The following is a 14,559-nucleotide window of genomic DNA, read 5'->3' as shown; positions in this document are numbered from 1 at the left end:
CCTCGGGCAAGGGACATGGCTCCTGGCCCCATGTGCAACCTGCTCCCTGCTTAGGAAGGATTTACCCCTGGGGCAAGGTGGGGTGAGGTAGAAAGCAGGTGCCTTGTGAGGCCTGGGCTCCCACAGCTCAATGCCAGTGCTGCAGTGGGTCTGTATGGGCACAGCCTGCCCAGCTGCAAACAGGTAAGGAGAGGGATCTCCAGAGCTGGTGACACCCTTTAGGTTCACCCTGTTCAGCCCTGGCACCAAAAGAATGGCACTACAGAGCCTCTGTCCTGGGATGGCGTGAGCTGAGCTGCTCATGCCAGGCCAGGCCGTGTCAGATATGCTGGGCTAAGGCACACCAGGCCAAGCTGTGCCAATCCATGCTGGGCCATGCCATGCCAGCCAAAGCCATGTTGAGCTACACAGGGCTGCACCGTAGGGTGCCAAGCCCTGTGTGGCCATGCCCGCTGGTAACAGCACCACCCAGCATAGCTGCACCATGAGTCACGGAGGGCACGCAGGGGCAGCCCCGTGTGGCTGTGGAATACCCCAGGGCAGTGGGACCTGCCCGGGGAGGGCCCTGCTGGCAGCCAGCAGCGAGGGGCAGCTGGGGGTGGGGGTGCCAGCCGGGGCACGCAGGGAGCCCGGGGCAGCAGTGATGCCCATGACCACCTGGACCACTGACTGAGGTGCTGCGGGCACGGTCCCCGCAGGCAACAGGGAAGGGAGAAGGGACACAACAGTCTGGGACATCCGGCGGCACCACCGTACTCAGCCGCGGCACTGGAAGGTCAGTAAATGCTGGGGACAAAGGTGCAGTTCAGAGCTTCACCCAGCCACGCTGGGCTGCCGGCAGTGTGGAGCGGTCACCCTCAAATCCATTCCTAGAGGAAAGTTGCTTCCTCTTTTCCTTCCAGCCTCAGTTTCCGTGCGGACCCAACCCTTTCCTCAGAACAATGGTGGAAGGAGCACGCCCATCCCGGCGGAACCCCTCCATCCCTGGGAGCTGGGAGAGGGTGACAGCAGACAGAACCTCACCACCAGCCTGGATCTATAATCCCCTCCAGTGTCTGTAAACTGTCACTGCTCCTTTAATTCCCCCTCCCACTGCCCTCCCGGCTTTGCTCGTACATCCTGCCCGCCGAAACTCCACCTTCCGCGGGGCTGTACTGAGCCGGGCTGGGCTGGGCTGAGCCGGGCTGGGCTGGGCTGGGCCGGGCCGGGCCGAGCCGAAGCGGGCAGGGCGGTGGCGGCAGCAGCTTCCGTAAGTCCATCACCCCATCCTCCCCCTTGTCCGACCCCCAGCTTGGGGTTAAGCACCGGGGGGGAGCCCGTCGCCGGGTCCGTCCGTCTCCCCCTCCCTGGCTGCTTCCTCTGTTTTCTGAGCTTATCTAAGCATGCCTACCCCTCCCATCCCTTTCTGTCTGCGGGGATTTTTGCATTACCTAACGCATCCGCAGAGACCCAGAGGCTTCCCAGTCGGGGCGGCGAGTAAACTAAATACCGCAGCCTCCCGGGATGCGCTACCGACCCCAAAGCCAAGCCCGCATCCGTCAATGGGATGCGGTAACATAAAGGGGAGCCTGTGGGAAACGAGGATCTTTGTCATCTGGAGGGCTGGAAAGGGCCCGAGAGCTGCTTGAGCACTGTGGGATGCCATGGGCGGCTGTGATGCCTTGCCCCGAGCTGAGTATGCAGCAGGATTCGGTGTGTCAGGGCTGATTTTGAGGAAGGGAACTCCCCACTTCCGTTGATTTGCAAGAGCAGCTGGCAAACCAGAGGTCTGCAAAGATTTTTGGCTGGACTTCAACAATGATGCTGCCCAAGGGTTTTGCAGTAAGAGCTAAAGTGTGCAAGGTGTCAGGGACCCTGCAGGAACCAGTGTGTTTTTTCACTCCCGCCTGGGAGGGATCGGAGGTGCCTCAAGTACTGGAAAGCATCATATTGGAGTTGGATGTCACCTGTGGTGGAAAACTGCCCTCGGGGCTTGGCTTGTCTCATCAACCCCTTCCTCCTCCGTGGAGGACCTGCAGTGTCCGTCAGCATAGGCCTGGGGAGTGTCTGTAGCTGCCCCCATTGCTTTAGAGACCCATGTGGTTCCTCTCCCATTCTGGGGTCTGAAATGCTTTCCTTTGCTCTGCGCTTGCGTGACCTCCGTCTGCACTGAGCACAGCCTGCCCGAGTATTTTGAGCCACAGAGCTAAGAATAACTCGTACGGTGCCTGTGTCTGCAGAGAGCTCCCCATGTCTGCAGCCATGGCCCGTGCTGGTACGTGGGGTGGGAAAGGGTGCAGGGAACTTGGCAGGGGCTATGGGTAGGGGAAGTTCCCTGGCCACTGGCAGGTTGTGGTGTGAGTGCTGGGGAGGTGGTGAGGTGGGATCTGGGGGCAGTATGGGCAGCTGTACCTGGGATCCCTCCTCCCTCAGGGCCCCTCAGTTCTGGCAAGTGTCTGGGGCTGGAGAAGCCATCCTGCCAGCTCTGTAGGCACCGACTGCCTTGCCCTGGGAGAGACTGCCAGGGTGCGGCTGTGGGGCAGGAGTCGTGGGAGGACCTCCATAGATTTGGGACTGTCGTAGAGGAGAGAAGGGCTGGCGCTTCCCTGGAGAAGGGTAGTGGGTTTAGAGCATCCCAGAGCAGGCAGAGTCATGGGAAAGGGTAATTTTTTTTCTTCTGAAAAGCTTCTGGCTAGGACAGCCGCATGGGTTAGCAGCCAAGTTTATGCCCTGTGTATGTGCCAGGAGCTTACACCCTATTCACTGTTGCCTGCCTTCCCTTTAGCTGTCACAGCCCTTCAGGACAAGGAAAGCCGCCTCTTTGGAGCCAGGCTGTGTCCTGCTCCCCTGGGATAGGGTACTGGGGAGGGAGTGGGCAGCACTGGGATTCCAGTTTGCTGCTCTGAGTGGGTTGCTGGCTTCTGGCTTATTTACCCAAGGACTAGACCTTACTTTCTCACATGGAGAAACCTCTGAAGTATTCGGCACCAGCCCAGCCAAGCAGGAGCTGAGATTGCTGGGGAGGGGGGCAGGATGAGCCGCAGATGCCAGTGGGCTGGGGACAGTGGCACCATGGCCCTGCTGCAGGTGACGCTGCTTGCGTGGAGGCTTGGAGCAGCCGGAGCCAGAGGCCCCTTGCAGCCTGGGCGGTGCTGTGGGTGTGCGTGCTGGCTGCTGCCATGGTGCCTGGACAGGGCTGAGAGCAGCTGGACGCCGGGAGGGGAGCTGGGACTTGCCCACCGCAGCGGGCGCGGTGGGGCAGGGCTGCGGGACCAGACATGCCTGGCAGCTGTGCCAAGCTGGTTCGGAGCTCCTGGCCGTGAGCTGCTGGTCAGAGCCCCGGGAGGATGGCCAGGCCAGGGGGAGGTGCGGGATGGGGCTCTGCGGTGTCTGTCCTGCCCCACTCTCCTAGTGCCGGGGTGCCCCGCTGAACTCCGCAGTCCCTTCCGGGTATCTCCCTGCAGGCTGCTCCTCTGGCGGTCGACGAGCCTTGAGTCATCCTCCCTATCCACCCTGTGTGTGTGTGTATGCCGTCCCGCCTCTTCCTTCCCTGTCCTTCTCTGGCCCCATAGCTAGAACTATCTGCTGGGCTCCTCCCTACCCGGCACTATTGACTCAGTGCTCAGGCAGCCGGGCCGGCTTTCGGAGAAGAGGGAAAAGGAGAGGGAGAGGCCCCTGGGGGTGGGAGAAGCCGCAGGCAGCCGCTGACGCCCTCCCGGCCGAGGCGGGTGAGGAGGAGCCGGGACGAGGGAAGAACCCGGAAAACTGCGCCGGGAGGAGAGGCTGACGAGGTTGGAAAGCGTCTGGAATTCCTCCGGGCTCAGCCTTTTGGCATGGCGGGGACAGGACAGGACCCATGACCTAGGTGCTGGGGACTGCCTTCTCTCAGCCCGCGCTCAGTGCTGCTTTGCCCCCTTGGTGTCCTCTAAAGACAGCAGGGCTGCAACAGCCAGGCTGGAGGACAGGGCTCAGAACGGGGCTGCTGCTGGGGATGGGGCCTGGGACGTTCTCCTGGTGTGTGTGTGCCCACCCTGGGGTGCTCCGCTGTCACTGGGCTCACTGGACCAGGCATTGCTGCTGGAGAGGGTCCCTGCTGTGGGAGTGGTGGGGAACTGGGGATTCAGCCTCCAAGCCTGGCTCTGTGTGATGGCTGAAATCCCCAGGGGAGAGCAAGGTGGCAGCCGTGCCTCAAGGCGGCCGTGCCCGTTCTGTTGCAGGGAGTGGAGCGGGAGGCAGCGGTGCTGGTGCCGAGCTATGATGCCCTTTGGCGGGATGGCTGCTCGTGTCGAGAGAGACCGCCTGAGAGCCGAGGGGCTTGGCCAGCACCACAACGCCATCAAGTACCTCAACCAGGACTATGAGGCCCTCAAGCAGCAGTGCATCGAGAGTGGCACCCTCTTCAGGGATCCCCAGTTCCCAGCTGGCCCAACTGCCCTTGGATTCAAGGAGCTGGGGCCACACTCCAGCAAGACACGGGGAGTGGAGTGGAAGCGTCCGTCGGTAAGTGCTGGGCTTGCTTTTTCTGCAGGGCTGGCGTCCCTGTCCTGCATGTCTGCACTGATGTGGTGTGCTGAGCTGCAGACTGGCCTTGCTGGCACCCCTCAGTGCTTGGGTCCCTGGAGTGCTGCAGAGCCACTTTCCCAAGGGCCCAGGGCCGTTCCCTATGAGTGTCTGCTCAGAAAAGTATTGTGTCTAGCAGGCACTGCTTCCTCTGGGAAGCAGACTGTGGGCTTCAAAAGAAGGTGGTTGTGTTCTTGCTCCTAGGTGCCATGGCATGGATGTGTCACCCTCAGTAGCTGGGGCTTTTGAGAGTGCATATCCCCTGGTGCCATGAGGGCGAGGGGAATGTCATTCAGCCTTGTCCTCCCATAGATACAGCAAATCTTGCCTTGCCTTACCGTGATGGCCTTGGACTTGCAGTCAAGCACCCTTCCCTAGCTGAGGGCAGGTGGGGTACATCTCACAGGGACCATATACCATTTCTCTCAAGTCAGAGCTGCAGTGGGTGCCAGCCCTGCTAAAGCCCAGGCCCTGCCAAGATCCAGCCCCAGCATCTGGTTCTGTCCTTCTGCAGGAATTAGTGGATGACCCTCAGTTCATCGTTGGCGGTGCCACCCGGACAGACATCTGCCAGGGGGCTCTGGGTGAGTGTTGAAGCTTTGTCCCTGGACCTTGGTCCAGGCAGCAGTGACTGGGGAGGGTTGGGTGGCCCTTTCCAGTCAGTGAGGTGGAAACTGCAAGTCAGGGGGCATCCTGTGTCTCCTGGTAGCTCTAGGTTAAAGCTCCACAAAAATGAGTTGATGTGTGCACAGCTTGACCGTGCTGAGATCAGTGGAGATTCTGGGTGCATCCATGCCTCGCACATGCTGACAACAATGCCAGGAGCTGCTCCAAAGAGCTCCCTGCTTTGGTAAATGGTGAGGGATGGCAGCTGCATGACAATAACAAACTGAGCTGCTGCTGCTGGTGGTGTTGAGAAAATGCTTGTGAACAAATGTGGGGTGGCAGAAGGGTATGGAGAGGTGTACAAGTGATAATTTGTCTTTTCTCAGGGGGTGTCTCCCAAGGCAAAGGCACTGAGGCAAGGAAAGAAGTGTGAATGGGCTGGGTAGGCTAGCAGAGTTGAACCACAGCTGGGATTTTGTGGTCACCAGAAACAGATCCTGGTACCACAGACAGTGTTGTCCTGACTGGGGGCAAGTAGGGCACTTGATTGGGAGTACTGTATACCTTAGCACATTTAGCATGCTGTTTTCAGGGCTGACTACATTTAATATACCCAGTAATTAGGACAAACTTGAGGTGGCAATTGGAGTGCATAACAGCCCAAAGCGCTGTGGTAGTGTTCACTTGGTCATTAAAAACTCGGAAATGGCATTTTGTCAAACCACAGCCCAGCTACAGGTTATCCAGGCTTGAGGCTAAGGTGTGAAAGGCTTCAAAGGTATAAAAGAAAAGAGAATTAAGTCAAAGAATTTAAAGCACATTGGCCTGGAGCAGCACTTGTGGTTAAGATCACTCGGAAGGAAAAGTGCGGTGGCATTGCTTGCAATTTGAGAAGCTGGGGCAGCAGCATGAAACCGCTCGCTTGCTAAAATGGCTTCTTACATGCAAAGTGTAATTGTGCTGCAGAACTGCTGTCTGAGACACGGAGGGCAGTCAAATGAATGAGTTACAGGAGGGTCCAGATAAATGGCTGCAGGAGGGGGCTGTTGGTGCTGACTGTGTGTGGTGGTCTGGACACAGGCTCCAGGTGAAGGAGGAATGTTCCTTGTTGCCTTGAGCTAATCCTTCTCTCTGTGGGCAGGCTGAGCAAGCCTGAATCACTGAGTTCTGCTTGCTGGACCTTGTCTGGTTTTTCGGTGGACTTTTTGAGCTGGGTAGCCACAAACATTTGCAAAGAGAGCGCACCATGGGCTCCTAAACATGCATCACCTACCCTCCCAGCTAGGGAGGTGATGGGTACTCATACCAGCTTCCTCTCCTTCCCCAGGTGACTGCTGGCTGCTGGCTGCCATTGGCTCCCTCACGCTCAACGAGGAGCTCCTGCACCGCGTGGTGCCCCATGGACAGAGCTTCCAGGAGGACTATGCTGGCATTTTTCACTTCCAGGTGGGCTGGGAGCTTTTGGCCCTCTGCAGCTGGTGGGCTGTGGCAGAAGCGAGAGTGGTGGGTTGAGGCCATCCCTCTGGGGGAGGGATGATGCCATGTGATGCTCTGAGCTCACTCCACTCCCTCATCACCCCCCAGATCTGGCAGTTCGGCGAGTGGGTGGACGTGGTGGTGGATGACCTGCTGCCCACCAAGGATGGGGAGCTTCTGTTTGTGCACTCGGCGGAGTGCACCGAGTTCTGGAGTGCTCTGCTGGAGAAGGCCTATGCAAAGTGGGTATCCCCATGGTGGGCACGTGGGTGGGCATGTGAGGGGTGGAGGGAGGGGAGTCTCCTGTGCCGCTGGCCCTGCCTGTGCTGGGTGTCAGGGCAGTGCAGTGCGCTACCTGCTCATCTCCTCACGCGCCCCTCAGGCTGAACGGCTGCTACGAGTCACTCTCGGGGGGCAGCACCACCGAGGGCTTCGAGGACTTCACGGGCGGCGTGGCGGAGATGTACGACCTGAAGCGGCCGCCGCGCAACATGGCGCACATCATCCGCAAGGCGCTGGAGAGGGGCTCCCTGCTGGGCTGCTCCATCGACGTGAGTGACGGGATGGGCCGGGATGGGCCGGGCTCTGCCGCAGCGCTGGCCACAGCGAGGCTCACAGCCAAGGCTGGGTCAGCACTCCCCTCACTGGGACACCGGGGCAAGGTTACTCCTTTGCCCTCCTGCCACAGCTCCCTTTCCAGAGCCAGCGTGGCAGCCCTGCGGCACAACACGTGGCTCCTTTGGATGGAGCGGGATTGTTCATCTCCAGTGCAGGACAAGGCACTGCCTTTAACTCTGGCCATGCTTTGCATCAGCAAATTACCTGGAGCGGGGTTTTTAAATTCTGAACTTTGGGTGGTTCCTTGATGGATCTTTGGTGTGCTAAGGAAACTGGCTTTAAATTGTCCCCAAGCAGCAGTCTTTGAGCACAGGGAGCTGCTACCTGCTAGTTCTCTTGGCTGGAGCAGTGCGAAGCAAGGAGAATTCTCCACACAGTGGAGGGAAGGGATTGGGATAAGACTATATGAATTCAGTCCTATTGATTTGAGCATTACACATTCTCCTCAGATCACAAGTGCCTTTGATATGGAAGCAGTGACCTTCAAGAAGCTGGTGAAGGGCCACGCCTATTCTGTGACGGCCTTCAGAGATGTGAGTCACCTAGGTTAGGCTTTAATAGCAATATCAGCCTGGCTAGTGGCATGGGCTCCAACTCCTGTGTCTGGTGTCTGGCAGGTGAACTACCGGGGCCAGCAGGAGCAACTCATCCGCATCAGGAACCCCTGGGGTCAGGTGGAGTGGACTGGAGCCTGGAGTGATGGGTGAGCAGGACAGAAGGGATGGCAGTCTCGCTCTGTCAGGCCAGTGAGCACTGCACACGCAGCAGTCAAGCATGGGGCATTGAGGGGAAGCTCACAGTGTGCAGAGCCCTTTGCATCAGAAAGAGAAGAGTTATAGGCCAGCTCTGAACTCCTCTCAGGAGTCCTTATCTAATTGTCTCTCTCCTGCTATTCCAGATCCTCTGAGTGGAACAACATTGACCCTGACGAGAGGGAAGAGCTGCAGCTGAAGATGGAGGATGGAGAGTTCTGGTGAGTGCTGGAGCAAAGTGCTGCTTTATTTCAGCAGCCTGTCTGGGAAGGAGCAGAGGAGCTGGGGAGAGATCCTGCAGTCGTGCTTCACCTGAAGCGCATGACCTACCTTTATGAGCTGGCTTCCCAGCACTGGAGAGCTTGCCAACATTTTCTCATCTGATCTAGTTAATAATTTTCCTCCCTTGAAGGAAATTCAGGCCAACTAAATGCAAAACAAACATGTAGGAAGAGTAAACATCCCAAAACCAGCACAAGGCTTTAAATAAACTATAACTCTTTAGGGTAAAAGATTTTACTGTCATTTAATTCTCCTAAAATGTTAGCTGGGTCCAGAGCTACTTGTGCTTTCCTCCCTGCCCACAGCAGTGCCCTGGCCTGAGCCCCTCCTTGCCTCCCACAGGATGTCGTTCCGGGACTTCATGAGGGAGTTCTCCAGGCTGGAGATCTGCAACCTGACCCCCGATGCCCTGACCAAGGATGAGCTCAGCAGGTGGCACACACAGGTGTTCGAGGGCACGTGGCGCCGGGGGAGCACTGCCGGGGGCTGCAGGAATCACCCAGGTACCTCTGGCCTCCACACCTGTGCTCCTGGCAGCATGATGGAACCAGGCGTCTCATCCATGCATCCCCTTCCTCCCAGCCACATTCTGGATCAACCCTCAGTTTAAGATCAAGCTGCTGGAAGAAGATGATGACCCTGGGGACGACGAGGTGGCCTGCAGCTTCCTGGTGGCTCTGATGCAGAAGCACCGGCGGCGGGAGCGGCGCGTGGGAGGTGACATGCACACCATCGGCTTTGCTGTCTACGAGGTAACCCCTGCCCGCCCCCAGGCTCCTTCCCTGGGACAGGCTCAGCCCTGCCAGTCCCACCTCAACCCCAGCCCTCAAGAAAATCTTTCCCACCAGCTTTGGCCAGCTGTGGGCTAATGCCCCCCAGCCTGTGCTCCCTGCAGCTGTAAGGGATGTGGCAGGTGCTGGGATTCTGATTTTTTTCCCCTCTTCCCTCCTATCTGCAGGTTCCTGAGGAGGTATGATCTGAGCTGTCAGAGCCTACCCCATCTTGGAGGGAAGCACAAGACTGGGCAAAAATGGATTGCTGCATCCAGTGGCATGGGAGCTCCACAGCACTGGCTGTGGCTAGTGTGCCAGTGGGAGCTGGGCACCTCCATGTGGGAGGGAGGGAGGGATGGCCCCTAGTGGATGGGCACGGCAGGGCTGTCCTACCTGATGTGGCCCGTGCTGGTCCCACCACTCCCTGTGGGTGCTTCCCGTTGTGGTCCACAAGCACATTCCTTCCCCCAGGCCCAGGGCATGCAGAATGTGCACTTGAAGAAGGACTTCTTCCTGCGAAACCAGTCCCGGGCACGGTCTGAGACCTTCATCAACCTGCGGGAGGTGAGCAACCAGATCCGGCTGCCCCCCGGCGAGTACATCGTGGTGCCCTCCACCTTCGAGCCGCACAAGGAGGCCGACTTCGTCCTGCGGGTCTTCACCGAGAAGCAATCGGACACAGCGTGAGTCCCGGCCCCCTGGCAGGGACACCCCGTGTCTGTCAGCACTGGGGTGTCCCCCCCTGCACCTTGCCAGCTCCCCTGCTGGCTGGGAGATTGCTCATCACGTTGTTTTCCCCTCTCTGCCCCAGGGAGCTGGATGAGGAGATCACGGCAGACCTGGCAGATGAGGTAGGAGGCGCCACTTTGGATCGGCTGGTGCTGAGGCTCCGGCACTTGGGAGGGGGAGGCTGGAGTGTCAGTGTGGCTGGAGAGGGGCTGGCAAGGTTGGCGTGATGGAGGTGTAGGAATTAACAAAGATGAGAAGAACAAAGAAGAGCTTCCTTTCCAGTTGGCATTTATTGAGCCTGGAAGGCAGGGCAGAGCCTGGGTTTGACCACTAACCTCTTCTTTCTGGTTTGCATCACCCCAGGAGGAAATAACTGAGGATGACATAGAGGACAGCTTCAAGAACATGTTCCAGCAGCTGGCAGGGGAGGTGGGTACGGCTGCACTGAGCTCTGGAAAGCCCTCTGGGGAGGGGAGGGGACAGGACTGAACCCCTGGCCGTGGGAGTTCCAGCCCACCCCACCTCACTCAGTCCCATCCTGCAGACAAGTCCATCTTTGCTGTGGCTCAGCCCAGCTGCCCGCAGGGATGGTGTGATGACAGGGGCAGATTTGGGGAAGAGCACCCAGCTGTGACCAAAACACTTCTGTGTACAAGAAATGTAATGGTATCTTCATGTTTTGTGACTAAGGCAGAGATGTTTAGGCAGGAGGGGGACAATGGCCACAAGTGGGGTGGAGAGCAGGCAAGGGGTGATCCTAACTCTGCTTCTGTTCCAGGACATGGAAATCAACGTCTTTGAGCTTCGGACTATTCTGAACAGAGTCATCGCAAGACGTAAGCACTACTCTTCCTACCCCTGCTCCCTGCAGCCCAGGTTGCTCAGCAGGCTGGGTTTTGGTGCATGTGCTCAACCTCCTCCTTCCTCCTCAGACAAAGACCTGAAAACGGATGGGTTCAGCCTGGACTCCTGCCGTAACATGGTCAACCTGATGGATGTATCCTCCTGGTGCTGTGGGCCAGGGCTGGTTTTTGTGGTGCTCAGCCTGCAAGAAACAAGACTTGTCTCTTGGAGCTGGGGCTTGGCTCTCCAGCAGTGCTGAAGCTGTTTAACTGGGGGAAGAAAGGAAGGGTCCTTATGGCTTCAGAGCCACCTGTCCTACACCCTTCAACTTCAGCAGCAGGTTTTTTGGCAAGGGCCATCACTTCCCCTGCTTGCTTGGGCCCTGGCTCTGCCACCAAAAGCCCAGCACGGTCCCACCCCATGCCTTCTACTTTCACCTCCAGGAGGAAGTTCCTGTGTTTCACTTCCCATGGGCTCCTTAGCCTGATGTGCTGTTGTGCCACCCAGCCTTTGAGGCACTCCTCAAAGGAAACAAGGACTGTTGGGTTTCTTTCCTCCAAACCATCCTGCCCAGCTGCTGTGGATGAGTCAAGTGACAGGAGCCATGGCCAGTGTCCTGCTTGTACAAGGACATGCAGCTGGGGAGTCTGGCAAGGAGCACCTCTGAGCCCTTCTCCAGCCTGGCCCTACAACATTCCTTTTGCTGCAGGCCAGCCCAGCTTTGGTCCAAGGACAGCACAGCAATGTGCTTCCTACAGCAGCAGCACAGCTGCTCCCAGGGAGTGGCAGGGCTGCTGGTTCAAGTCTTACCCTTTCCTTGCTGGGTTACAGGCTTTTATTTTGTTGATGGGGGAAGGTTGGGGGAAAAATTGGACAGGCCAAGTGTGTCCAGGCTTTTGTCACCTCCTGTGGCTGGGATCTGGTAGCTTTGCCTTTGTACCCTCCCCTTTCTTGGCTGCTTTGACCTCCTTGACCCTCTGCCTCCCAGAAAGATGGCAGTGCCCGCCTTGGGCTGGTGGAGTTCCAGATCCTGTGGAACAAGATCCGGAGCTGGCTGGTGAGGAGGAGAGGGGGCATGGTGCACTGCACAGGGGTAGCACCCCTCCTGAGGCAGCAAGGAGGGGGGACAGCCAGCCTGGAGGCCACGGGAGAGCCCTCCCTTCATGTCTCCTGTGATGTTTTTGCAGACGATCTATCGCCAGTACGACCTGGACAAGTCAGGCACCATGAGCTCCTATGAGATGCGCATGGCTCTGGAGTCAGCAGGTAGGTCTGGAGAAGGATGGGACTGGGCTGGAGGCTGGGCAGGGGGCTCCTGCTGTCAGAGTCCTGTCCTAAATAGCAGGAGAAGAGCGTGACCAGCTTATATTGCATGCTTGAAGCCAACCTGTTGTAGTGAGATGCGGCCCCTGTATGCACCAGGCTTTCTGCATCACAGCTGTGCCAAGTGTTGGAGCCTGAGTTGGAGATGCACACAGGATGGTCCCAGCCTCTGGCCTGCTCTGGCCTGCAGAATCCCATGCTGGCAAAGCAGAGGCTGGGGTGGATTAGTGAGCTAACTAGTCATATATGGCTGCAGGGAGAGCATCCCCTCTTCCTGCTGAGGCTGGACACAGTGCCCTTCCTTGGGCACTGGATTGGTGGACCCTTTGTGTGGATGCATGGACTTTCACACCTACACCCTGCTCTGCTGCCTCCCTGGGGGCTGACTGCTCTCTGCCTTGCAGGTTTCAAGCTGAACAACAAGCTGCATCAGGTGGTGGTGGCACGCTATGCAGACAGTGACATGGGCGTGGACTTTGACAACTTTGTCTGCTGCCTCCTGAAGCTGGAGACCATGTTCAGTGAGTGATGGCCCTGGGGCAGGCAGGCAGGGCAGGGACAGAGAGATGTGTTGCTCACTTTGCTTGTGTTCCTGTAGGGTTCTTCCGTAGCATGGACCCTGATGGCACTGGCACTGCTGTCATGAACCTTTCTGAGGTGAGAGTTCAGCCCAGTGAAAGTTGGGGTGGGAAACAAGGGGACACAGCATTAGGGTGAATGGGGCACCTGGGGTGGGTGATAGAAAGCCCTCCAGCCCCCTGGGTAGGGAAAGAACCCATAAAAGATCAAGGTGAGTAAACAGGACTGCTGCAGGCTCTGTGTTTCATGGAGGGCTGTTAAAATTGACTTATGAGGACACCAAAAATGCACCCTGCTCATTCCTTCTCCCTCTCCTTCCCAGTGGCTGCTGCTGACCATGTGTGGCTAGGAGTTACAACAGATCTGCTGCAGCTGGGACACCCCGATGGGCCACGCCCACTCCAAGTGCCTCCCCTTGGATCTATGGATACAGGATACTCTTCCCCCCTTGCTCCATGCCACTGGTGGCTGAGCCACCAGCCCTGCCTCCCAGCAAGCCTCACACCATCTTCTCCAGTGGACCAGGGGTCAAGGCAGGCAGGGGATTCCCTTCTCCTCTTCTGGGCTGGGTTCTTTCCACATGCCCTTGCTCCCTCTCACCCCAGAGGAGGAGGAGGGCGAGCAGCACGGGGTACCTGTGAGTCCCTGCATGGTGGCAGGCTGGGGCCAGCTGCAGAGCAGGAGGGGCAGCTGCTGGGGCACCAGGGGGAGGACACAGGTATCGCCTGCTCCAGTGCTGAGCCACCCCTCCAGCACGCCTTGCCTGTCTGCACCCACACCTGGCAGCAGCAGCACATACTGCCGTGCTCAGGCAGCATGTTCCCAAGGGAGCCACAGGGGCCTTCTGGGAGGAGGGATGGCCACACTGGCTGTCATCAAGCCCTTGCACCATTCTTAGCACTCCTAAGCACGACCAAAGCGTGGAGCCTGCTGGCTCCTTTCTGCGTGGCCTTCAGCACATCCCTTCCACCTCCATGCCCTAAGGGCTGGCCTAAGCCCAGCACTGGGTCAAGCTCTACAGCTCAAGCACTGAATGTGTTGGGGCTCCTCCATCATGTGAGCACATGCAACCCTGTATTGCAGCACTGAAGCTCCTCTTGTCCATGCAGGCACAGCCGTGCCATCACTGTCACAGCAGCCTGGCCTCCTCTCCCATCCCTGGGAGCTCCTGGGACATCTGCTGCCCTTGGTCAATGGCCCACAGCAGGGCTAGGGGGTACAGCACCCAAGAGGCAATGTCTTCCTCCAGAGAGCAGGGGGTGGCGGTTTATGGGAGTCTTCAGCACAAAGTTGGGTTTTTACTCCCAATCCCTCATCCTCCCATGCTGTAACATTCTCCTCTTACCTTGGGCTCCATCTTTGCTCTCCATCAGAGCAGATGAACTCCAGTGCCAACATATTTGCACTTCTCTGTGCTACTCCATTTGCCTCGCCTTCTCCTGGGGTGGTGGGGTGGCTCCAGCCTGGCAGTGGGCCAGGGCCTGTCCCCTGCCCTGTAGAGGCAGACAGGCAGTTTGCTCCCCAGACCCCTGTTGTCACTGGAGGATGCAGTGACCTGCAGCAATAACCACTGCTGCCTGCCCAGCAGCTCTGCTCCTCACCCTGCTCACTGTGCTCTCCAGGAATAAACAGATCTGTTAGACCTGTGCTCTGGGAGGTGTCCTGGGGTCTGTTACACCTGTGCTCTGGGAGGTGTCCTGGGGTCTGTTACACCTGTGCTCTGGGAGGTGTCCTGGGGTCTGTTACACCTGTGATCTGGGAGGTCTCTTGGGGTCTGCGTCCTCCCTCTGCTCGCTGTGGGCCGGTGCAGAGCCAAGCCCAGGTCACTTGGCTGCTTGCCCAGCCTGGAGCAACACCATCAGGACAGGACTTGCTGTGGGGCTAGAGACATCCACATTCCCTAGGATTTTATGAAATTTGCCTCTTCCTTTGCACAGGTGTCTCAACACTTCCACATGGAGCAGCACCATGTAAGAAAGGGGGAAGGGAGCACTGCTCTTCAGGAAAGGTGTCTTGTGGAGGCTAGGGAGGGGAAAGAG

At 58.2% G+C, this 14,559-nt stretch overlaps 1 protein-coding gene across 3 annotated transcripts; it reads left to right on the top strand.

The window, feature by feature from the left end:
- The first annotated feature begins 648 nt into the window (after window positions 1–648).
- On the top strand, window positions 649–14,167 carry CAPN11 (calpain 11). 3 transcript variants are annotated; one of them, XM_058802434.1, is made up of 22 exons: window positions 649–775; window positions 4,197–4,479; window positions 5,054–5,123; window positions 6,473–6,591; window positions 6,730–6,863; window positions 7,004–7,172; window positions 7,689–7,772; window positions 7,857–7,942; window positions 8,138–8,212; window positions 8,616–8,776; window positions 8,856–9,025; window positions 9,232–9,243; window positions 9,518–9,729; window positions 9,858–9,897; window positions 10,139–10,204; window positions 10,554–10,611; window positions 10,708–10,772; window positions 11,607–11,675; window positions 11,806–11,884; window positions 12,346–12,462; window positions 12,540–12,598; window positions 12,843–14,167. In XM_058802434.1, exons 2-22 carry the CDS (start codon window positions 4,234–4,236, stop codon window positions 12,867–12,869), a joined length of 2,118 nt encoding a protein of 705 aa, XP_058658417.1. In that variant the 5' UTR covers window positions 649–775; window positions 4,197–4,233; the 3' UTR covers window positions 12,870–14,167. The 3 variants fall into 3 exon arrangements, with proteins under 3 accessions (XP_058658417.1, XP_058658415.1, XP_058658416.1); XM_058802432.1 differs by lacking the exon at window positions 649–775 and adding an exon at window positions 1,200–1,249; XM_058802433.1 differs by lacking the exon at window positions 649–775 and adding an exon at window positions 2,135–2,254.
- The last annotated feature ends 392 nt before the right edge of the window (window positions 14,168–14,559 follow it).

This window comes from Ammospiza caudacuta, chromosome 3 (assembly GCF_027887145.1).
Source record: "Ammospiza caudacuta isolate bAmmCau1 chromosome 3, bAmmCau1.pri, whole genome shotgun sequence".
NCBI lineage: Eukaryota > Metazoa > Chordata > Aves > Passeriformes > Passerellidae > Ammospiza > Ammospiza caudacuta.
Note: the sequence above shows the minus strand (reverse complement) of the source record. Positions and strands in the feature narration are given on the sequence as shown.